The sequence below is a fragment of the Mustela putorius genome, unplaced genomic scaffold (assembly GCF_011764305.1).
Source record: "Mustela putorius furo isolate JIRA1106 unplaced genomic scaffold, ASM1176430v1.1 tig00003853_pilon_pilon_pilon, whole genome shotgun sequence".
Lineage (NCBI taxonomy): Eukaryota > Metazoa > Chordata > Mammalia > Carnivora > Mustelidae > Mustela > Mustela putorius.
This window is the reverse complement of record NW_025422005.1, coordinates 26,679,274-26,705,285: the sequence shown is the minus strand read 5'-3', so window position 1 is coordinate 26,705,285 and position 26,012 is coordinate 26,679,274. Positions and strand designations below refer to the sequence as shown.

Sequence of the window (26,012 nt, the reverse complement as noted above, 5' to 3'; positions counted from 1 at the left end):
AAGGGAACAGAACAGAAATTCAGAAATAAACCGACACATATATAGTCAGCTGATTTTAACAGAAGTGCAACACAGGGGCGCCTGGCTGGCTCAGTTAAGCATCCAACTCTTGATTTCAGCTCAGGCCATTATCTCAGGGTCCTGGGATCAAGACACACAACAGGCTCTGTACTTAGTGCAGAGTCTTCTTGGAATTCTCTCCCTCCCCCCTCCCTCTGCTTTTCCCCCTGTGCTCTCTTTCTCAAATAAATAAATGTTTTTTGTTGTTTTTTTTTTATTAAGTGCAATATAATTCAATGAGGGAAAGCACAGTCTTTTCCAAGATGGTACTAACCAACTGGACATGACAAACAAAAACAAGAAACCTTGATATTTTACTCAATTCATACATAAAAATAATCTTGGAATGACACATATAAGCTAAAGTATAAAACTAGAAGAAAACAGAAGAGAATATCTTAGTTCTCACAGGTTAAGCAAAGACTTTTACATGGAATACTAAAAAGCATGAATCATAAAAGAATAAAAAATTGATAAAAAAGGACTTTTACAAAATCACAAAAGTTCTGCTCTTCACCATTAAGAAAACAGAATTGAAATTGCAGAATAGGAACAAAAGTCATGTCTGAGAAAAGAATTATATCCATAATAAAGAACACAACTCAGTGAGATGACAAACAACCCAGTTTAAAAAATGAGCAATAGTTCTAAACAGACACTTTACAAAAGAAGATATAATAATGACAAATATGCACATGAAAAGATGTCCAACATCATCAGTCATTAGGAAAACATAAACTAAAGCCACAGTGAGATACCACTATGCACTGACTAGAATGGCTAAAATTAACTGACAATACCAAGTATTAGCAAAGTCATGGAGCTGACTGGAACTCATACATTCTTGATGGGAATTCAAAATGGTACCAGCTATTACTTTGGAAAACCATTTGATAAGCTTTCTTACAGAGTTAAAAACACACATACTGTAAGACCTAGCAATCCCACTTCTGCGTGTTTTTCCTCAAATGAAACTGTATGTTCACACAGACATTTATATCTAGAATGATCATAGCAGCTGTATTTGAAATTGCCCAAACCTGGAAATAACCCAGAATTTCCAACCGTTAAAACAAATTCTGGTTTGTCCATACAATGAAATGCTACTCAGAAATAAAAAGGAATGAATGGCCTTCTGATACATGAAACAACATAAGTAAATCTCCAAAACATTATGCTAAGTGAAAGAAGCCAAACAGAGAAGACTATGAATTATGTAATTCCATTTATATGACATTTTGAAAAAAGGCAAAGCAGTACCATTTTGTATCAATTTGCAAAGGAGATTGGTGGTTATCAGGAGCTAGAGAAAATTGATTCCAAAGGTCATGAGGGAGCTTTTTGGGACAGTGGAAGAGCTATGGTTATGGTGGTAATTACATACTAAATATGTATGTTGAAGGTCATCAAATTTTACACTTAAAATTTATAAATTTCTGAATCCAATTATAACTCCAAAGAGATAATTTTTTTAAAATAAGGCTATTAGTGGGGCGCATGGGTGGCTCAGTGGGTTAAAGCCTCTGCCTTTGGCTCAGGTTGTGATCTCAGGGTCCTGGGATCAAGCCCTGCACTGGGCTCTCTGCTCAGCAGGGAGCCTGCTTCCCTTCCTCTCTGCCTACTTGTGATCTCTGTAAAATGAATAAATAAAATCTTTAAAAAATAATAATAAGGCTATTTAGTCTTTCAGTTTTAGTATGGGAAAATCCTATCAATATAATAAAGAGTCCATGTGAATTTCACTATTATACTAATTATAAAAAATAATAACTTCATTGTTATAATATGTAAAAAAGAAAAAAAAACTGAATTTAGAGACTTTAAAAAAAGTATACAACGAAGATTATAAAAAACTTTTTAAACTAAAATAGAACAAAACACCCTTGATTATAAAAACCAAAGAGAAAGACCATGATAAAAGAAATACAAAGTAATGGTCTTTTTTTTAACAACAGCTGTCTGTCATATTATTGATATTTTTAGTTCATCAATTATAATACAAATTCATTAAAATGTAATGATTATGTGGCACATACAAAGGTGTTGTGTCATATGCTATTGTGGAGTGGCAGGAATGCTGCTCTTTCTTGTGTCTGTATGGCTGAAGCCTGGACCATGAGTAAGTATATGCTCCTAGCTCATCAGACCCCAGTAACTCCAGAATGACTTACTGTAACACAAGTGAGTAGCAGAACAGAGTAACAAACTATCCACTAGTAAACTGCAAATTGATGATCCAGATGATGACAATGGCAACAAACACTGAGCAGCTACATAATAACCACATACTAAGCATATGCCATGTGCTGCGCTAGAAAACTTATCTTACCATTATCTTACCAACTCTATTACCGAAACATCAAGGTTTACACATCCCTTTATAATATTCAAAAGATGTGGTTCTTGATTATACAAAACAGAAATAAAGGCACAAAACTACAAGACTGTGTAAAACAATATATGGAATACACTAAAAAACACCAAGGAAAGAAAATGGTAAAAAAATTAAGCTACTGCTTACTCTTCGTCTAGGCTGAGGGAAGCCATCTCTGTGCCGTCGTCTTGTTCGGGAACGAGCCTGGATTCCCTGTCCTTTATTCAGCGGGTCAAAGGATTCTATAATAATTAGCAGAAAGCATAATTTGAGGTAAATAACTCACAGATTTATATAAAGACAGACTGGGGGAGGAAACATCAGGTAATCATCTCTATATTATTTTGTTCATGATAAAATAACTTACTTATATTCTTAAAAGAAACAAAAAATATAGCACTTAAAAACTTCTTTAAAAATCAAGGAAACCTCCTACATGGTTACAATGGAAAGGTTAAAAAAATTAACCATTTATCATTTAACCTTCAAAGGTAGGGATCATTTGTGTCCTAGATTATTACACAGTATATCTGCTTCATAATGTCAACAAATCAAGATGTTCTAAAATCAAGAGTATTTTATGTCACACAAACCAGATGGAAAATCTGCTTCCAGATCCTGCTCAGTTTCCCCTTTTGAGAGCGGTTTCAAGTCTGAATCAGCATCTTGCACAGCATTTGACTTTAAGGCATAATGATTCAACTCTTCCTCCCAGCTATGTGGAGTAGATACTGCCTCTGATTCAAGGTCACCACTGTATGTACTTCCTTGGTCTGAAACAGACAGAAAACAAACTAAAAATAAGACAGACTCTATATAGCTGAGAAGCCTTCTTGAACTCCAGAATAACAAAACTGAGATATGATTGCTGATTTAACTAAGTACACTAAAGAATGAAAACTTCTTCACCAGCCTCACAAAACTGGCTTCATATTCTTGGTATACACTTTAGATTTTATCTCAATTAATCCTTAAAACCAGTATGTGAGGGGTGCCTGGTGGCTCAGTCATTAAGTGTCTGCCTTTGGCTCAGGTCATGATCCCACGGTCCTGGGATTAAACCCCACGTTGGGCTCCCCGCTCAGTTGGAAGCCTGCTTCACCTACCCCCAGACGCCCTTCTTGTATTCACTCTCTATCTTCCTCTCTCTGTCCAATAAATAAATAAAATCTTAAAAATAAAAACAACAACCCAGAAAGAAAAAAACCAGTATCTGAGGTACCTTTTATTATTCTCATTACATATAAGCATACACAAACACCTGATGCACCCTACAAGTAAATAAAATTACAAATATTAAGTCCAAGGATACTAATACTTTATTATTTATATTACTAAATATTTTCTTTTAAAGATTATATATATTTATGAGAGAGAGAACACAAGCGGGGAGAGGGCAGGGAAGAGGAAGCAGCAGACTCCCTGCTGAGCAGGAAACTTGACAACAGCTCTATCCCAGGACCCAGGGATCATCACTTGAGTTGAAAGCAGACACTTAACCAACTGAGCCACCCAGGCGCCCCGAGGATTGTATTCTAAGATCTGAAATATATGTAGAATTACAAACCTTTTTCAAAAATCTTGGTGTCTAGAAAGAGTTCCTGTTCAGAAGTTTGGGATCCTAAAGAAAGAAAAAAAAGGTATACATTTAACAACTTACATGTATATATAAAGTAAACTGGATCTCAAATGAAATAACTGCATTACCTAAATAAATCGTACTAGGGAATGCTAAAAAGCCTTCATATGGAGAAAGAATGATTCATTAATAAAACTAGGCATTAGTGGTAAATGAAGTCAAAGAAATTGACTGGTAACAGTAGTTATATTTCTAGGTTATATTTCTATATTTTCTGTCACTGAAAAAAAGAAAACATAAGTAGGTATATTTCTAGAGAAGTCAGGTCAAGAGAGACCTTTATTTTAGATTTTACACTCCTGTGCTTTCTGAATTTTTTTTTTTATCATGAAACACATACGCACACACCCACAACTTACAAATTAAAAAATATGCTTTGAATTGCTTTTTTCTCCCAAAATATAATATGCCTTACCACTGCACTGAAAAGAACAGAGTTTTACCAATTAACTACTTAAAAAATAAAAAGTGTAAGGACTGAAAGTAAAAAAAAAAAAAAAAAAAAAGAAGAAGAAGAAGAAAAGAAAAATGCTTTTTAAAGCCTAGGAAAATTGCTTTTTTTCTCTGAAATCATATATAAATTAGCCAGTTCCCTTCAGATGGAATTCATTTCTCCCTCCTGCATGTTTCTAAACCATTTGATTTTACTTATGTGATTAGAACTATCTTTCTTGAAGGTTAGTTTTGAAAGTTTTTTCAGTCTGACTCAATTTTTAGGTTAAGGCAAACTTACAATATTTATACAGAGGAAGCACCTGAAAATGTTAACTATTAATATGAATGGAGATGGCAACCCAAAATGAAGTTTATTATCAGGAACTGCTCGAACTTCTAAACCAATTATCAGAAATTAGAAGATAAAGCACAGGGGGCAATACCCTAAGACATTAAATTCCACATACAAATAGGTCTCAAATTACAAGATTATATACTAGAGAGCAAAATGAGACCAGAAACTGAGATAATAACAAATAGGCTTTTTATGCATCTCTGAGAATATATATGATTTTAAAACTTAATGTCAACACAAGAGGAAAGCTGACATTTTTTTCAAATGCTACAGTGTTCTGAAAATCATCTAGCATTTATTATGCAAAATCTAAACCTGGTGTCTAGCTTTGTAAAAACTGTCACTGAAAAAAAGAAAACATAAGTCAGGAAAAAACAATTTCCTGACACCTCAGTGATACAGGAAAAGGCCTTCATGTATTTCAACTATCCAAACACCATTTTCTCTATCTCTTCTTATACCTAACAAATCAAGGAGGTACTAATTAAGGCTAGAAACCTTTCTGGATATGTACTGCAACTTCTTGTTACTGCCATTTGCTTTGGAGTCAAACGGAATTCAACTGGTTCCATCACATCCTGACTGCATAACCAGGGCAAGTATGATATCCTATTTTCCAAATGAGGAGTTTCAAGTAAACAGTATTCACCCCACAGGGTGGCTGTAAAGGTTAAATGAGTGCATTTAGGACATGCCCAGGGTATGGTAAGCACATAACTACTATTCTTATTGATGGTCTATCTATCTATCATGGGATTTATCTATGGTTATTTTGAGCCAAACAGTTTTCCCATCCTAAGGCTCTTCTATCAAAATGCTTACTATTATACAACAGGAATTTCTTAAATAGGTATCATGCTTGGAATATAGGAATAAAGCCAGAACATAATCATGAAAATGGATTTACAGATTATTTTTCTGGAACAATTAAGAACTAAAAATAGAATATTAATACTTAGTTTTATAAAAAGGATAGAACTTTCAGTTATCAATTTTAACAAATCCATATACTTGCTATTTAGAAACACCTGACTATCCAATACTTAATATTACTTGAATTACCCAAATATTTTTAAGTGAACTTTTTACTTTCTTTACTTTAAAATTATACCAACCTCCCTGGGATAGAGTTTTCTCCTTCTCTTCGTCTTCTGCAATCATTTCTGCCATCTCAAGAAGATCAGCTTCAAATGGATGTGAAGGAAGCTTCTCCTTAATGTCTTCAATACTCTCAGTGACTTTATCTTCATTATCCATTGAGGATGGAATTAGCATAGGGACAGGCATCTGAAAGACCAAGAACAGTTTCTGGGGAGTATGTCTGTCAACAAAACTATTATTTGTGAGATGATTTAAGTACTAAAATAATGAACAAATGCAGGTATTTCTATTACTAATGATTAAAACAGTCCTGCTAGTTTGTTCTTATAAGACTAGAGCCATCTGAATAAAAATTCAATTCAGTTCAATTTTCTAGACAATCAACAAAAAAATGTGTTTCTGAATCATCTAAAAGAGTAATTATCTAACACATTTTTGTTTCTGATTATATTCTTGCTTAACATTTTCAGTTTCACACAACCATTTTCCTTAAGAATTCACCAAGGAAAAATATGTTTCCAATAAAAAAAGAATACATTTCTAAGAAAAAGAATGATGTAAATCACAGTTTTTACTTTCCCACCCCCGCTAGACTCTAGAATTTTAGCACATACACACAGTTTCTGTTCTTTTTCTGTTTGAGTGGTCTTATTGTGTATGAAACATTATGAACAGGCTACATCACAGCATTCTCTGAGAAGGCAGGTTATAAAGAGAGGCAGTCCTTCACATACTCCATATTAAAAAATATAGTGATATGATAATAACCAACTATAGTCAGGAATATTTTACCAACAAGTGAAGAATTTTTTATGGCCTTCTAACATATTAGTTGAGGAATACGTGCACTAAATCAGTCTTAATCTCTAAATGATTACTCACTGGAACTGGAATGCCAAATGGGACTGGTGCATACTGAGTATAAAGATGAAGAGGTATGGGCACAAACACTGGTACGGGAACTGGTACCACGATGATCTGGGGCTGACTTGGAGTGTCTTCTAATGAAGGGGAAAAAAATTACAAAAAACAGAGAGTTAGAAACATTCCAATAACAAAAAACTTTTAAAGGAACAAAGATGTATAGTCCAAAAGAATTATAATTTAAAAACTTTTTAAAGCACATAGACTTGGGGTGCCTGAGTGGTTCAGTTGGTTTAGCATCTGCTTTCGGCTCAATGATCCCAGGGTTCTGGGATGGAGTCCCACATCAGGCTCCCTCCCTGTTCAGCAGAAATCTGCTTCTCCCACTCCCTCTGCCTCTCCCCCCAGCCTGTGCTCTCTCTCTCAAAGAAATAAAAGAAATCTTAAAAAATAAAAATAAAAAATAAAGCACACAGACTTATAGTTCAACGTAAGTGTAATCTTTGACACTCTGAGTCAAAAAAAGTAGAAATAAATGAATAGAGAAGAAAGGATTGAAGAGAGCAGTGATTAAAAGCGGTCAACACAACAATGATTGATATGAAGATACAGTGAAGGAAGGATATAATTTGGATTAATGAATATAAAGAACTGGAACAGTAATCTTAGAAAGAGTAATTGAAAACTGATAACATGAATAAGAACAGAATGTTGAGATTAAGTAGGCAGAAGAGCCATTTTTGTGAGGCTATAATGAACTTTTAAAAATCTTTCCAGTAGATAACCCGGAACTACTACAGATTGGTTAGCACAGAGTAATCTGATGAAAATGTTGTTTTATAAGCTTAATTTGGGGGTGCCTGGGTGCCACAGTCAATTGAGCATCCAACTCTTGGTTTCAGCTCAGGTCATGATGGCAGGGTCATAAGATGGAGCCCCACATCGGGCTCTGCGGTAGCATGGGATCTACATGAGGATTCTCTCGCCCTCTCCTTCACCCTCTGCCTTCCCCTCATTCATGTGCACATGTACACACACTCTCTCTCAATAAATAAATAAAACCTTGCTTTAAAAAGTTTAATTTGGAGACCCTCTTAGCATGGAATAAGAAGAATATCATGTATAAAAGTAGGCAACAATTGCAATGTGTAGAGCTATGATGATGAGGACCTCAACCAGGATGGTTATGATACCTATAAAAAAGAATGAATATATACAAGCAGATGTTCTGAGGTACTAGAAGATGAAATAGAACATAGAAACCTAAATATGAGTAGGGAAAAAGTGAGTATGATGGGGAATTCATTAAATTATTTAGTAGGTATCCTACAGAGTCCTTTCTATGTGCCAGAAAAATACCCTAGAAGATTATAAAACCATTAATGTAAAAGAAAGATGATGCTAGTGACAAGAAGTGAAAAGCTGACAAGCTGAGTAGCGTCAGAGGTGGGAAATAATATGAGATCAATTTTACCATGGTCCAGTGGACATTAAAAAAAATTACTTATGGATAGGGGACTGGGAAAAGTGGGTGAAGGGGAAAAGGAAATACAGGCCTCCAGTTATGGAAAGAGTAAGTCATAAGAATAAAGAGTAGAGTATAAGTAATACAGTCAATGATACCATAATAGCAATGTGATGGGACAGATGGTAGCTATACTTGAGTTGAACATAATGTATGAACTTTTCAAATCACTAAATTGTACACATGAAACTAATATAGCACTATGTGTTAACTATACTCAAAAACAAAAATTCCCAAATCACGTGATTAGCAATGTCTGATAACCAAGCTACATAATACTAAGTCATTATTAATTTAATACAAATAGGCTAATGTCATCTGTAGCATTACTAGTCAATGTGGTTCATGGGAGCTTTAAGAAAGTCAAAGCCTCAGACCCCACTAAATTACAACATACTTAATAAAATTCCTAAGTAATGCATATGCATATTGATGTTTTATCAAACACTGACCTACAGGATAACCTTCCAGATCTAGGATTACTTTCTGGTTTAAGAATTCTGAGGCTTGAGGCACCTCGGTGGCTCAGTGGGTTAAAGCCTCTGCCTTTGGCTCAGGTCATGATCCCAGGGTCCTGGGATGGAGCCCTGCATCGGGCTCTCCGCTCAGGAAGGAGCCTGCTTCCCCCTTCTCTTTCTGCCTGCCTCTCTGACTACTTGTGATCTCTGTCAAATAAATAAAATATTACCAAAAAAAAAAAAAATTCTGAGACTTTTTGGGTACCTGGGTGGAGGCCCTACTGCAGGAATGGCAGGCCAAGAATACTGGGTCCCAATCACCCTCGGCCCTAATCACTTGCAGGGCAGAGATTCTATGCCAGGAGAAGCAAGCTGAGAAAATCAAAGGATAGCACCATACCCAGAATCCAGAAAAGTAGCTGAGAGCTTTTGCCTGGGGGAGAGGCGATTCATAAGAAAAGAAAGCCCTCTCGCACAAAAATCTGACTTTATTTGAAAGAGAGGGTGGAAAAGTTCAAACCTAAGGATGCTCTACAAAACAATAGTTCCTCAGGGCGCCTGGGTGGCTCAGTGGTTAAGCGGTTAAGCGTTAGCCTTTTAGCTCAAGCTGTGATACCAGGGTCCTGGGATGGAGCCCTGCTTCAGACTCCCTACTCAGTGGGGAGTGTGTTTCTCCTTCTCCCTCTTCCTTCCCCCTCCCCCATCATTCTCTCTCTCAAATAGATAAATAAAATCTTAAACAACAACAACAACAACAGTTCATCTTAATTAAGACCCTGTCTATAGAATTCCAAAATCTAGGCTTATTTCATAAAATTACACTGTTATTAATAACAAAAGAAAATGAAGTATTCAAAGCATGGTATTATAAATTAAAACCCTCTCTTTGCCATAATTTCTTAATTTTCAGGGTGAAAATACCTAACTCACTGTTGTGAGAACAAAACTGGGTAAAGTATATAAGCAACCAAATACATAACGCAGGAAACAGTAGGTATTCAATCAATGTAAGCAGCTTTCATATTCCTTTCCCCTAAAAAAAATTTAAAGGAAGAAAGTGCAAGGAATATACCTGTCTGGCATTCTTTGTTTTGGGTATGTGGTTTGCAAGAGGTGGCTTTAGTCTGTGTAATGGGTTTGCACAATAAAGCTTTATTCTTCAAAAGTCTTGGGGGCTGGGAAGGTGGCAGTTTCAGGGCATCTGTTTGTGTACTTGCCTAGTAAAAAAAAAAAAATCAGAAACCAAAGAGGTTTTCAAAAGCTTATGATTAGTTACAAGAAATATTATAACTTCAAAGGAAATACTATAATGGTATTACATGTAAGGCAGAGAACTTACTAAATATTTAAGAAATACAATGTTCCTGAAATAGCAAGAGTAATAAAATAGTTTGATAACTATATATGGACTCTGAATGTATCTAATTAATAGTTCTATTTACCAAGAAAAACACTATTTCTATTGTAAGATTCTGTTGGTCAAAACAATATTGGCTATGTTTAAAATGAGAACTATTATTTCCTGGGTTTAGTCTTAGAAGACCTTGTTTTCAAGATAACTAGAAATAACAGAACCACTTAGGGTCACTTAAGTAACGTAAAAGAAAGATACAAAAGTTATCCCAGAGACCAGACAACACTTTAGAAATGCCCCTGTTCTAGTCATAAGGTTTTCTCATATTTACTTTTTTCTTCTCTTAAGAGACCAAAAAAAAAAAAAAAAATACTGAGTAAAAACCCAACAATGCTTATTTAAGGATAACCTGCCCTGGGTGAAAAACAAAGTACATTTTGTAAATATTTCATCTATAATCTGACTACATTACAAAACACCTCAAATATCTTTTACACCTGGATTATGTAAAATTTAATTCTCTAAAACTAAACTAAAAAAACAAACGAACAAAAAAAAACCAACAAAAACATAAACCAACCCAACAAAAAAAACAGCCTTCAGTAACTATACAGAACAAGCATTCAAAGAAATCAAAGTACATAAAAGGCCTAATGAAATAACCAGAATATCTTGTTCCCAAAGATTAAATGAGCTTATAAAATTTATTTCATATAAGAAAGAATAAAGCAAGGAAAATTAGCATAGACATATTCATATGTATAAAGCTGGAACATAAATATAGTGGCAATACCAGTTAAAAGAATAAAACTTACATCACCAATGATTTTTGCTGTTACTGTTGGAACTGCACCTAATATAAATGAAAATAAATACTTAGGACCTTACACAATTATTTAAACAGCAGCATTTAAAGCTGATGGTGTAATGACAGACAAAATCTCTTAACAAAAACAAGAATTATCTTAATTCACAGGAATACTACATGTAAAGTGTCACATGAAAAAAAAAAAATATCTGGAAGTGATGAAGACATTGTTTAAAGCCCAGCAGCCCATAGGGAGGCACCACTCATAACATAAGTGTGTCAAACAGGAAAATGATCACTGATGGAAAAAAAAGATACAGACTGACTGTATTCAACTTCAAAAGGCTAGATAAATGCTTTCAAATCAGACATACCTTGTAATACACTGTTAGAATTCACTGTGGGCTGAGCAGCAGGAGCACTGGCTAATGATACTACATTAGCTATAACTGGAGTTGAATCCTTTCTTAGAGATGGGGGCCCTGCTGAAGCAGCTGGCACCATGGAAATACTTGCTAATAAACAAAAATTTAAAAACCTTATAATTTACATGCACAAACAAAGAAATCAACATCTCAAGGAGGTTAAATGATGCTTTTAGCAAGGTTAAATTCTAAGAATCACTTTAGGATTAACTGGGCTTTTGTCTACCTTTTTAATTAGTGAAACTTAAAAGTATTCCATGTACTTTCTCTTGCATAACTGCATGTGGTATAGTTAAAAGGCATGTGATTACACTCTACGTCCTTTGTTTTACTCTCAAATCCTTTTTTAAGGATGTCAAGGTATATATACACAATTATAAATATTAACTGCCATTCTTTCCCATAGTTCTTAAAGAGTTTATTTAATTCAATGTGCTCAGAGAAAATACAATGAACTCATACAAAGCCTTAATCCAAGATGTTAAACAAAACAGGGATTTAAATGTTAATGTCATCTAAACAGAATGAAATTTGTAAATTTGCATTTTATGAAATTATTAACAGCTGTTTAAAGTTCCCAATCTGTAGAACAGTAGTTGTTCCTGGCACTGATCAAAGACTGTAAAGTTTAATTTTACCTGCATTGTTTTGTGAAGGTGGGTCACACATACTCTGCTGATTACAGAACATCAAGATACAAAGCAGGTTACAGAAATGCTTCATTTCTCCTCGCCATTTCAAGGACTCACTGAGTTTACCCTGTCGCTTACAACCATCACATTTGGCCATCTAAAAATGAAGTAAGATGGTAAAGGAGTAAAAAACAAATTATCTGTGGCCTGACAGAATTAAAGCAGCACACAAAAGACAAGTGAGGAAACTAACTTAGAATCTAGAATACAAAACTGAAGGTTAACTACCCTAAAATGGTATTTAACATTTTTATCTTTAAACTAAACTTTAAACTATCTTTAAAATAAACATTAAAAGTCACATTATAGAGATGCCAATAAAGGGTAATTTAAAAACACAGTGAAATCAAAATAAGACACAATCACCTTCAAAATCATCAATCACCTTCAAAATCATCAGAAGACAAATTTATTTTAGATAAAAAATTAATAAAACGCTAATTTTAAATACTTTAATATCTTAAGACTGGTAAATCTTCTATAAGGAAATTTTTAAAAAAGAATGTAACTTCAGTGACATTAAAGTCTTCCTAAATCTTGTATTAATACTGAAAGAGGACATAATACATTTATTTTCTTTAATGCCATACAGTTAACACTTACAAGTTTTAAATCACTAAACTGCCCTTCGTACTACGTTAAAAAATAAAAGGAAGCAATATATGCCCTAACTTGAAAAACTCCAGGGATGTGGATTATATTTACCTGATAGAACAGAACTGTGTATTTGGACATGCATTCTTCACAACAGAACTCTTCTACTTTTCCCCCCAAATTATTCTGTACCAATTTGGGAGATGTCTGTAAACAATAACTGCACATTTTACAGTGATTTCCCCAGCGTTTTGCCAAGTCATGTTTATAAAGCAATTTGCAACCTAAAAACAGGAAAAATAAAATTTACGTGAGAAAAAAATACTAAGTATCTACATCTTTAAACTTAAATGCCCTGTGAAAATGTTTTCACACTTGGATCCTCACCAATTAGTAGATTAAGAGAACAACTTAAAGAAATATCATTTTCTTTTATTAAACAAAGTAGATAGGACAGAAAACATTATTATGCATCACACATAATAAAAGCCAGTTTTATTTCATAAAAGTTTTATTTTACTTGGGTGGGTGATAACATACTAGGTCACAATGTAAAATGTATTCTTCTTGTGTGTTGTGGTCAAAAGGTTTGAAAGCCACTAATCTAGGAAGCCAATTGTGTACAGTTTTAAAATAAAACAAAACATTTTAAACATAGAAAATACTAATCTAAATAAAGAAGACAATCTATCTGACATTGATTTGCCTATTCAGAAACATGTCCATTTAAAACAAAAGAAGTATAATCTTAGGATGCTACCAAAATTTAGGAAGTTCTCTTTAGAAATAAGAGTAACAGGAGTGCCCAGGTGGCTCAGTCGGTTAAATATCTGAACTCCTGGTTTCGGCTCAGGTCATGACCAATCTCAGGGTCCTGGGGTGAAGCCCTGACTCAGGCTCCATGCTCAGCAGGGCGGCTGCTTAAGATTCTCTCCCTCTACCTTTGCCCCTCCCCCACCTAATAAATAAATGATTTTTTAAAGTGCAATAACTACAAGATCCCTATCAACGTAAGAACAGAAAATGTTTTTCATATCACCACCAACTTCTGTAATACAGTTCAATGATTTTTCCTTCATTTTGACATCTATATGATATGAAGGACTAGCTCAGAAGAAAAAAGCAAATCAAGTGTAAACAAAAGGCTTTGTTGTTATACACAAAGAATAAACTAGATATGCTTAAACAGTAACAGCTTAAACCATCAGTTACTTTTAAAAGGACCAACATGATCAGGAGTAAGATGATCTTGCCTTTACCTTCACTACAGAATGACTTGTCAGCACCTGAGAATCGCACAGTCTCCTTTACAATTTTCTCAATTTTACAATATTCACACATTGCCATTACATTATTTATTTTCTTATATTCATCAGAACAATTCTTGCCACAGAACTGAAACATTTTACCCTGCAAAGAAATAATCATCAAGTACTAATTAAACATTTGGTTTATCTTTTGGAAATTCTATTCTCTCTTACTTTCAAAACATGTAATGTAATTCTGAGAGATTAAAAGCCAGAAATGATTTTATATATAGGCCATCTTATACTCAAACCCTTTATCAGGATCCTATACTTTACCTTATAGTCAAGAAGTTCTGGTTTTGTGGCAAAAAGACGGTTACAGTGCTGACACTTGAGTTTCACAACACTTCGTGCAAACCCAACATGCTGGGATTGCGCAGCAAGTCGCTGGAGACCAGCTGCAGCAGAGCTACTGATAGAAGTAGGAGAAACGGCAGAGGTGCTCCCCGCTCCTGCTGACACTGTTGAACCTGTGGGGATGCTTACAATTACTTGGCCCTGAGACAAGGGCACTACTGAAGAATTCATTCCTGCTGGTTTATTGAACAAATTCTGAAAAATGAAACAAACAAGATGATCAATGTAATCATTTGTTCAAATAAACAAGCAAAATTCACTATCTTTGAGCAGCTTATAACTGAATGGGCACAGTTTCACTTATATCCAAAAACTAAAATAATTTAACCAATAATCTCATTAATTTTTTAAACTTTTTAAAAAAGTAATCTCTACGTGCAACATGGGCCTTGAAGTCCTGATCCTGAGATGAAAAGCAGTTTGCCCTACTGACTGAGCCAGCCAGGGCCCCAAACTAATAACTTCCTTTAAAAATAATATCCTCCCGGGCGCCTGGGTTGGCTCAGTGGGTTAAGCTGCTGCCTCCGGCTCAGGTCATGATCTCAGGGTCTTGGGATCGAGTCCCCTCTCTGCTCAGCAGGGAGCCTGTTTCCTCCTCTCTCTCTCTCTCTCTCTCTGCCTGCCTCTCTGCCTACTTGTGATCTCTCTCTGTCAAATAAATAAATAAAATCTTTAAAAAAAAAAAAATAATATCCTCCCTTGGGGCGCCTGGGTGGCTCAGTGGGTTGAGCCGCTGCCTTCGGCTCGGGTCATGATCTCAGGGTCTTGGGATCAAGTCCCGCATCGGGCTCTCTGCTCAGCAGGGAGCCTGCTTCCCTCTCTCTCTCTCTCTCTGCCTGCCTCTCTGTCTACTTGTGGTCTCTCTCTGTCAAATAAATAAATAAAATCTTAAAAAAAAAATAATATCCTCCCAATAGATAATGTGGGTAATAACAACTCCACTTAATGTTATGGGAGGCAGTTAAACAACAATCCTCCAAACACACCAAAAGTCAAAGAATCCACGTTTAACAAGACTGAGAAAGTGTAGGCAATTGGGGCAGGAGCAAACACCTACCAAGTTTACATACTACATAGCAGGCGCCTCACTGACTGGAGGAGAGGAAGATTTCTGAAGCCGTACCTGGAACGCGACAACACAGCTGTAGCTGCAGAAGTTGCGTATACTTCCATCTGACATGGCGAGGTGATACTGAGGGATTGCTGAGGTTTTACAACTGTTACACTGTACTTGTACACCTTAGCAAATCAAAATAAAAACTAATGAATAATATATACAAATGTATACAAATGTTTGAGAAAATAAGTAACTATTATCCAATATATGAAAATTCAAGGGCCAGGTCAAGTTGCAGGAACTGAAACTAAATCATGTCACATACAGACAGAAACTAACTTAACATTAATAACATTTCTGTTAATTTAAAGTTGGAACAGCCTACCCTGAAACTACAAAATAAATGAATACTGAAATAAATTAGGTATGGATAAAAAGATATATTAAAGAAGCCATATGAAATTCTTTTGGAAAAGGGGAATACACAAATAGGCAAGCAAATAAACGTCTAACTTAAGAAATCGTGGCAAGAGGTGATATTTTACAAAACAGATCTGAAATATTTTAAATCTGCCTTAAAAATCAATTAAATTTAGACAAAAATCTGTACCATACAAAAGAGCAATAACCATAACTTTTGTCAACTATTATATAGTTTATGAAACCAGTATTACCTGCAGAAGTAACCATTTTAACTCTGTAAGCAGATAAGCAATTAACAGAACAGAAAAGCTCTGTCTTTCCCAAGCTATTGGTATTTTCAATCATTTCTGCTGAGGATCTCAATGATTTGCAAAGCGCACATGGTGTAATTTTGGCTGATTTCTATTAAGAGAATAAAATAACATTCATTTTTACCAAATTATAAATAAAAGCATAATTCTTTGAAATGTTTATACTTAACACTGGTTGAGATATTTTAAATTAGTGGCTTTCAAACTTTTACGATTACAATCCTCAGTAAGAAATAAATTTTGCAAAGTGACCCAATACATACTTTTGAGGTTTTACTTGTGTATTACACATATATGTATATAAAACTGAAAAAGTTTCATAAAACAATATAAATCATGATGGCATGTGATGCATGTTTATATTTTACATTCTATTTTATTTCATTAAAAAATAAGGCTGACCATAACCTGTCAATTAATTTGGGGATCTATTAATTGATTGTAACTATAGTTTTAAAAATGGAATTTTTAAAAAGTACACAACAGGCAATTCATGCTCTTACATTATACTAAAGATCAGAAGAACCCCCCCCAAAGGTCCTATCCATGGCCATAAAATGTGAATTCAAGAGAATAAACTTATTAGAAAATTCATTACCAAATACTCTACCAGTATTAACAACAAAGCACACAAAGCAATAAGCAAGGAAGCAATGAAGTGGGAGCAAACTTTGGATATCAAAGTGTCTACATATAAACAATCAATGAGTCTGTTTAGCATCAATGCTAAATACTACTAATGTATCATGTATTCAGGGTAACTTATGAAGTATATCCAGTATTCATTATCTCTGTGATATTTCTGCTGATAGTTTCATCTTATCCTATCAAGAAGAATTGGTCATGTTTCCTCTGTGCCCTCCTGTACCATAATACTTCCATCATACCATCTCTACTCAGCAGTAGGTCTAATCTGCCTGGGAGAGACAGGCAGACCTTCAAAACAGGAATCACATCTAATGTTTGTTTAATCAACTACATATAAAGAAGGAAAAAAATTATATATGAAAAAGGAAAGAAAGCAGCAGATATGACCATCTTCAATACGTCAGGTTCTATACGAGGTACTTTCCCATTCTTACTTCACATAATCCTAAGAACATCTCAGTAACAATAGTAGTATAATATCCATTCACAGATAAGAAAATGGGCCCAGGAGTTTAACTGCTTTCCCCATGGTAAAATTCTGTTTGAATAGAAAGTCAAGTAATCAAATAGAGATCTGCTTTAATTCTAAATTCACGTTCTTTCTCTAAATCACAGTACATATTAATATGTGAGAAATTTAATAGATATTGGCTAAATTAAAAATAATAAATTAATTTAAAATTAAGATGATTCAGGTGCATGGGTGGCTCAGTGGATTAAGCCTCTGCCTTTGGCTCAGGTCATGATCTCAGGGTCCAGGGATCGAGTCCCCCATGAGCCTCTCTGCTTGGCAGGGAGCCTGCTTCCTCTTCTCTCTCTGTCTGCCTCTCTGCCTACTTGTGATTTCTTGCTGTCAAATAAATAAATAAAATCTTTTTTTATATAAATAAATAAAATAAAATTAAGATTATTCGACCTATTTCTCCTCTTGTGGAATATGAACCATCTTTCAATGGACTGAATCCAAGTAACTTTAAACAATACCAAGAAACAATACCAAGAAAATAGTCCTTTGGACAAGGATAAGCTCATGAAGATACTTGCTTTTTTCCCCCTGTGAAAGCAAAACCAAGGTGTTTCTAGAGGAATAAATAAATAGTAAAGCTAAGCCCCTTTAATGTGCTCCATAATAATAAGAAATAGACAGAAACACTGTATAACACTGAAAATTACAAAATCACTGCAAAGTATTAATAATAATTTAAAAGAAATTTCTCACACATTACATTCATGAATCTTGTTAGACTGTATAAAAATTCACTATTTTAAAAAAAGAGTGATCAGCTAATGCACTGAAACAGGAAGGCACTGTAAAATTTAAAATCTAAAAGGTTTTTACTATTCCTTTGGATTTATGAACTTTAAAATCTAATTTGTGATCAAAATTTACTAATACAATACAAATACAGTAAAAATGAAACTACCTAACAGACATTTGTCATACAGCATTCATCTAATTCATCTTCTATTAACCTTATCAATTCACAAATATATGATGTACATTTATTTTTTCCTATTTCATGAAGAAAAGGAAAAACCTTTTAAAAACAATCCTAAGATTGTTTTTTTTTCTGAATTCCAATTTCAACTATATGGATTTGATGGCAAGAATATATGTTAACTTGGACCTTACCTTGTCAAATAATAAAGTATACACTTATACACAAACAAAAATATATTTCAGAGAAAGTTATTCACCAAAAAGTTGAGACTGGGTCTCTCTGGGAGATGCATTATTTTGCTTTGTGCATTTTCAAAATATTGCTCAAAAACATGAATCATATTTTAAATACCAATGCCATGCCCTAAAAACATGTATTTCAAATGCATGAAGAGAAAAATATGCTACTTATAAAACTCTGTAAGTGGATTTTTAATACATATTCATTTGACAGGTTCTATTTATATGTTAAAATATTAAGCTAATAATAACATCTTAGTATTTTTGTGACAACATGTTCATAAATAAGATCTACCAAAACAAATAGATCCTCCTAAAAGGAACAACAGTCATGTACCTGCTTATATGCTGTGACACACGCTGAGCTACAAAACTTCTTGGACTGGCCCTCTATCTGAAGCATGTGGCACTGCCCAGAGCCACTGTAACAGTAACCCCCACAGTTCTCACAACAGTTCATCGTGAGGTTGTTGGCAGAACGAAACTTCGAGAAGCAGGCATCACTGCAAAGTTTATGTACCACATTCTGGTAATTAACTTCATGTCGAATCTAGGAATTAAAAAACAATATACCACCAACAAGCGGAGACCATCAAAAGCTGATCTTAAGCACAAACATTAATCTCTCTGGAACCCCTGCCCAAAAGTAAGATGACTTACAACAGCATTCTTCTGACACATGCTGCATTTGGTTGAAATGCTGTTCGTATTTATGGTGACAACAGGTTTCCTTTTCAGTTCATATGTTGACAGACATGACTGGCTGCAAAAATCTTTACTAGTGGTGCTATTTTCAAATTGGGCACTGATCACATCCTTTGGATTTAAAATATCTCTAAAAATGATAACAAAAATAGGATAAGCCACAGTATCATTTGTATTTTTCCTTTTTGTCAGTTAAAATAAATAAAACAGGGGAGCCTGGGTGGCTCAGTTGGTTAAGTGTCTGCCTTTGGCTCAGGTCATGGTCCCAGGGTCCTGCCTGGGATGGAATCCTGCATCCAGCTCCGTGCTCAGTGGGAGTCTGCTGCTCTCTCTCTCCCCTCTCTGCTCATGCTCTCTCTTGTTATCTTTCTCTCTCTCTCTCTTTCAAATCTTAAATAAATAAATAAGTCAGAGACAATTATATATATGGAAAGGACACTGATTTAAATAAGAACACCTCGGTTTTCCCAGGTACACTGATAAATTGCTCTGATCCTTACATTCTGTTCTATAAATAGAACTAAGACATGGCTTACTTCATAGAACTGTTGGGAGTATAAGGTGTTTCAAGATTAAATGGATATACATCAAACAGTTATCATTCATTATCTCTAGTAGGTAGGATTATAAGAGATGTTAATTTTCTTCTTTAGGCTCTTCTGCATTTTCAAAATATTCCATAAAATAATACATTTGAAAAATTTTAGAAACACAGTATTTTAAAAGTGAAACTACAGGGCACCTGCCTGGCTCAGCTGGTGGAACATGTAACTGCTGAACTTGGGGTTGAGAGACCCTCCATGTTGGATGCAGAAATTAGTTAAAAATAAAATCTTTAATAAATAAATATATGTGAAAATACATTTCAAGCTACACAGTGTCTACTCTAGCATAGTTATATAAAATTGAGTACTGCTATTTTTTTTAAGATTTTATTTATTTATTTATTTGACAGATGGAGATCACAAGTAGGCAGAGAGAGGAAAGCAGGCTCCCTGCTGAGCAGAGCCCGATGTGGGGCTTGATCCCAGGACCCTGAGATCATGACCCGAGCCAAAGGCAGAGGCTTTAACCCACTGAGCCACCCAGGCACCCGGAGTACTTTTTAAATAATTTAATTTGTAGGGGTGCCTGAGTGGTTCAGTGGGTTAAGGCCTCTGCCTTCAGCTCATGTCATGATCTCAGGGTGCTGGGATCAAGCCCTGCATTGGGCTCTCTGCTCAACGGGGAGCCTGTTTCCCTTCCTCCCTCTCTGCCTGCCTCTCTGCCTACCTGTGATCTCTGTCTGTCAAATAAATAAATAAAATCTTAAATAATAGTAGTAATTTAATTCATAAGCATTAGTAGCAAAGCTAATGAAGATTCAAACACTTCTAAGGCCCCCTACCATTCCATACCTTATTCTAACCCCAAACCAGTGTTCCCACATAGCAGTTTATTAAATACATTAAGTGCAAACCATTTTAAAAGCCAATAGAAGGGGCTCCTGGGTGTCTCAGTTAGTTAAGCAACCAACTTTTTATTTCAGTTCAGGTCATGAACTCAGGGTCATGAGATCGAGCCCCAGGTTGGGCTCTGCGCGGAGCATGGAACCTGCTTGAGATTCTCTCTCCCACTCTCTGGCCCTTGTTGGCTCATGCTTGTACTCTCTCAGGAAGAAAAAAAAAGCCAGTGGGGGGAAAAATGCCTTGATGAAAATTTTCTAAATGGTATCTCTCTCCCATGAGTATACACCCACATTAATAGTATATAAATGATTATATTCAACCTTTCATCTTAGATTTTACTAATAGAATACTTTTTACAAAAGATTACAACTTCAGTAAAAGATAATAGTAAACATAACGGAATCATCACAACGAATACCTCCTTGTTGTATATACTTGTATATATACCTTCTATATATACCTTGCATATACTCATGGAGTGTATAACTCCATACCTCATCTTCTGTACTTAATAGCTGTAGGCTCTTCTAACTTTCTGCATGTTTTTGCCTTCACAATTACTTTTTAATTAGTTTTTTTTTAAAGATTTTATTTATTTGACAGAGAGAGAGAAAGAACATGAACAGGGGGAGGGGCAGAGGAAAAGGAAGAAGCAGGCTCCCCACTTAGCAGGGACCCCATTATGAGGTTCTATCCCAGGACCCTGGGATCACGACCTGAGCTGAAGGCAGACGCTGAACCAACTGACCCACCCAGGTGCCCTTAGATTTTTATATAGTACATTTACAGGGGTACTTATTGAGTACTTTTATTGAATCACGCACTAGCTACACCCTGTGTCACAATATGGTACAAGCACGTACTCAAGAAGCTTACAGTATACTGGGACAAAAAGACAAGTGACATATAAAATACCATCACACAAGTGTCCTTAAAAATATAAAAGTAAAATAATTATGAAAAAGCATAATGTACAATAGGAAAAAAAATGAAGAAACAATTATTTCAGACAATATGTGACATGAAAGGCTACCCTACCTGACATTTTATCTATATCTAAAATAGGAGCTTTGGAAGGTTAAGGAGATAAGGATTGGGGAGCAGCATGGATCAAGGCAAGGAAAAATAAAAGCAAGTATTATTTCTCTTATGCCTAACATCCAACTACATTGCATCTTACTGTAGATTATATCTGATTCCAAATAGTAAAAATTCAGAAATGATACAGACAATCCTGAAATAGTGACTTCTTTGAGTATCATTACATCAAGTAATCTGATCTAACAATATTAAAAAAATTATCCTCCAAACTACCTCTTTTATGGAGGATCTGAAATAGATTTTTAAAAACAGTGCTAGGTCCTTATTACTAAGGAGACCTGAAAATTAAATGATGATTACCCAAAATATACTCAAGAGTTTAGGTTAAATTAAAGATGGTAAAAGATTTGGTTAAGAGGTTAAGAAAAATAAAACTGTTACTTCAAATAGCTAATCAGTTTCTTTCAACCCAAGTGCTGCTGCTATATTTCTACTGGTCTATAAAAATAGCATTGGCTATCAGGAAGGAAATTTTTTCTATCTCCACCCATTCAAATTAAATTGAAACCCTTCTTGGGCTCCTTCAGGGGATTAACTTACAATTTAAACCTGTTTGAAAATATAGACTGTGGGGGGTGGGGAGCTGCAGGGTGGCAGGTGGAAGAGAGTTAGTAAAATTAACCAGCTATGTGACTCTGAGGAAATCTTTTAACTTCTTTGAATCCAATTTCCTTATATTTAAGGTATAATCCAAATGAACAATTTTATAGTCAGATAAACCAGACTATCCCAAACTGCTGTAATGACTGTGTAAATAAGAGGAAAACAGGCGCACCTGGGTGGCTCAGTCAGTTAAGCGTCCAATTATTATTTTTTTTAAAGATTTTATTTGTCAGAGAGAGAGAGAGAGCACAAGCAGGGAGGAGCAGCAGGCAAAGGGAGAATCAGACTCTCCAATGAGCAAGGAGCCTGATGTGGGACTCGATGAGTAGAATCTTACCCAACTAAGCCACCCAAGCATCCCTAGGCGTCCAATTCTTGATTTCAAGTCAGATTCTATCTCAAGGTCATGAATTCAAGCCAACGTTGAGGGGGTTTAAAAAAAAAAGAAGAAAAAAAGAGGAAAACAAGAGTAGGCAGGGTAAAGTGGTAAAAAGGAAATGAAAGAGTAGTTCAGGAAGCAAAACAGAATGCAAGGAAAATGAAGACCGATCATGTGTGAGGGCTGAGCAGCAACAGCAAAGATATCCTATAAAATGAGAAGGGGAGAAAAGTCAGGAAGCAAATGGGAAGAAAAGGCAGAGATGACAGGCCGTTAAGCAGTACCTGCTGGAGAACAGTAAGAGGCAAATGGAAAAGAACAAGGGGTGAAAAAAGCGTAACAGGTAAGTGAATGAATGAGGAAGTAGAAGAGTTAAGTAGAATAAGTGAATGAATGAAGAGATAAAACAGTTAAAGAGTCAAGGAATGACAGGGTGAAAACATGGAAGATTTATGGATAAGACCAAACATAACAAAAGATAAATGCAATTTTAAAAGATAACTGAACTATGTAAGATCAAGATGGGTAAGATATGACAAGTAGGTGAAAATGACCTATCTCCAGATAACACTAGGCAACCAAAGGGATATAATAAATTTAGATGAAAAGAATTAATATGTATGGACAAGAATTTAAAAACACAGACAGAAAGAGGGCATACATTTTAAAACTTCTCTGAGTGTTCTATGGTCATTTTAAAATTCACTGATATATCTCTGAAAACATTTGTTATTATGAAAGAAGAAATAAAACAAATTTTAGAAAGTGCCAATCACTAAAGTAGAATTAAATAAAGAAGCATAAGAGAAAGTTATTATTTGCAATTATCTCATGGCAAAACAAACAAACAAAAAAACCCTATAAAAATTATAATTTTCAAGTTGATCTAATCTTAGAACCTGCTAATAAGTATACGAGAATATAGAAATGAAGTACACACATTTAAAAGTATGTTTTATAATTCAAACAGTATAAATAAAGAAGTCTGTTTTAACTAAATCAAACATGAAACATAAAAGGAAGCCACATAACTAATTGTGAGAAAGACTTGGAACCACATTCAAATTTCTATCAAGTCTATAAAATGCCTTTTTCCAACTAAACCAGAAGAGGGAGCATCTTGTTCCCTTTCCAGACAGAGAAAGGGAAGAATCCATGTCAGGAACTATAAATACAAATACCTAAATTAACAAATTGTGTTTTGAGTAGCTTAAAAATAGAGGCCAAAATGTTTTAGAACAAGAGCATTATTCATTTTTCTCTGGCTTATTTAAGTGGTTTCTAACGATCACCTTACCAAATCAGCCAAAATGAATTCGTATTCTTCAAATATATCAAGGATGACTGTTATCACGGACTAAAGTCATATTCTTTTGATATTAAACACTAAAATGCAACCTCTGAGGTAGTTCAGAGAAGATAAAAAATATATACACTGAAGACCTTTTAAATATAAGAAAAGATAAGATATACAACTTCAAATATCTGTGGATTTCTATTACCTGTAAGATAAAATGTTGTGGTATTACATGATGGCATAGTTTTTGTTTTATAAAGCATCGCAATTAACAAGGATGGGAAGGCTTATTTCAAAAACATATCTTAATATGTGAAAGTCACATTGTCTGCAATTAAAATAAGCTGAGCACTTAGTATTCAGAAAAACTGAGAGAGGTGCCTGGGTGGATCAGTCAGTTGAGCGTACAACTCTTGATTTTGGCTCAGGTCATGATCTCAGGGTTGGGAGAGCAAGCCCCTCAACATCAGGCTCCACTCTCAGTGGGAAGTCTGCTTGAGATTCTGCCTCTCTTCCTCTCCCTCTTCCCCTCCCCCCCAGCTTGGTCTCTCTCAAATAAATAAATCTTAAAAACAAACAAAACAGAACTGAGAGCAGCAACATGCTGTGGGAATTCTCAATAAACATGGAAACGTAGAAAATTAATACACAGATAAGAACAAAGTACTTTAAAAGGAAACAAACAAAGGAGATAATTTAGAATTCTGCTATACTTTGAGCAACTTGAACAAGTTTTCTTGGTGGGCGGAGGCGGTGGGCGGGCAGGTGGAACTGTATATCCAGTGAGGCACAGCGTGGAGCAGAAAAGCTGAGTAGACCCCTTCCTCTGATAAGCAGTTTGCCCCTTCTGGAGGATTTTTTTACAACCAGAACAGGAAACTCGGACAGCTGTGGCTGGAACTGAAGGAAGCATTTTATTCATGCCAGATGACGCCAGTGAAGGCTGAAAGCCAGTAGTCAACTGTGGAGCTTAAAACAAACAAACAAACAAAAAATTTAATGTTTTACTTTTTGCCATGAATTTTAAGTATATATATCCTTTCTTTCTCTTCTAGAACTAGTGTTGAAATCCAAAACTAATTCTGTAATATACAATTAAAGCCATTCTAAATGGGCAGAGAACTGCCTAGTTTACTAATCAAGTAGATACTTCTTCTCATCATACTGGTCAGAATAAATAAACATGATGCATTTTACTCAGTTCTGTTTCTTACCAAGAGGACTGCCACTGACTGAAAAGACAGCACTAATTTTCAATTCCCCTTCTTGAGTTTTTTGCTGTTGGCCATGACTATACTCCTTCAAAAAAGAAAATAAATAAGTAAATACTTAGAGAAAAGAAGAAATACACTGTATATAAAGAAATCCAGACATTCAACACATTTTCTTTGGCTACACAGCGGGGAGAAAATGTTCAAACTACATTACCATTAGAAAGAAATAATAGCAAGCAAACTATAATTGCAATAAGGGTATAATCAGTTTGCATATGCTGAGAAAGTAAGGGGTAAAAAGTGAAAGCCTACAGTCTGTAGCACTATCAGATATTTAAATTATTTTTGAAAATTCTTATTATTACAGTATTTTAAGTTGCTATTTATCTATTATAAAAGTAATACACACTATACAAAATTTACACAAGCAGAGATAAGGAAAAAATTCTACTCAGATTTCCATTACACCAAAACAACCACTGTTATTCTTTTGGTATATTTCTTTCCAGTCTTTTCCCCTCCTGTAATTCAGAGGCTTTTATTTTTCTACATAGTAGATTCATTAATTAAACTGAATATATCATACTATATTCAGTAATTAAACCGAATATATCATTCTAATAAAATGATTTCTTGATCACTTGAGTCAACTGAACATTTGGCTATTATTACCTCTGTGTTTTTTAAGCTGGATTCCAAGACCCTGTGGTCTGCAGATGTATTCTAGGGAGTCTGAGAATTCTGAGAGAATACTTTTTTAAAATGTTATTTATTTCAATGACTTTTTTGGTGAATGT

At 34.9% G+C, this 26,012-nt stretch overlaps 1 protein-coding gene across 13 annotated transcripts in view; it reads right to left on the bottom strand.

Moving 5' to 3' along the window:
* ZMYM4 (zinc finger MYM-type containing 4) overlaps positions 1–26,012 on the bottom strand; it is a 155,156-nt gene that overhangs the window by 27,894 nt on the left and 101,250 nt on the right. For all 13 annotated transcript variants that reach the window (XR_006601710.1, XM_045064181.1, XM_045064179.1 and 10 more), the window contains 18 exons: positions 25,216–25,300; positions 24,715–24,970; positions 19,129–19,303; positions 18,806–19,018; positions 16,080–16,230; positions 15,472–15,587; positions 14,268–14,543; positions 13,944–14,094; positions 12,796–12,968; positions 12,037–12,187; positions 11,348–11,488; positions 10,981–11,018; positions 9,884–10,028; positions 6,847–6,965; positions 5,979–6,150; positions 4,002–4,055; positions 3,028–3,207; positions 2,582–2,676 (listed from right to left, as the gene is read on the bottom strand). Coding sequence is in view for 12 of the 13 variants with exons in the window: in XM_045064181.1 (XP_044920116.1) it covers positions 2,582–2,676; positions 3,028–3,207; positions 4,002–4,055; positions 5,979–6,150; positions 6,847–6,965; positions 9,884–10,028; positions 10,981–11,018; positions 11,348–11,488; positions 12,037–12,187; positions 12,796–12,968; positions 13,944–14,094; positions 14,268–14,543; positions 15,472–15,587; positions 16,080–16,230; positions 18,806–19,018; positions 19,129–19,303; positions 24,715–24,970; positions 25,216–25,300 (2,691 nt within the window). In the remaining variant the exon portion in view is untranslated. The remainder of the gene's footprint in view (positions 1–2,581; positions 2,677–3,027; positions 3,208–4,001; positions 4,056–5,978; positions 6,151–6,846; positions 6,966–9,883; positions 10,029–10,980; positions 11,019–11,347; positions 11,489–12,036; positions 12,188–12,795; positions 12,969–13,943; positions 14,095–14,267; positions 14,544–15,471; positions 15,588–16,079; positions 16,231–18,805; positions 19,019–19,128; positions 19,304–24,714; positions 24,971–25,215; positions 25,301–26,012) is intronic.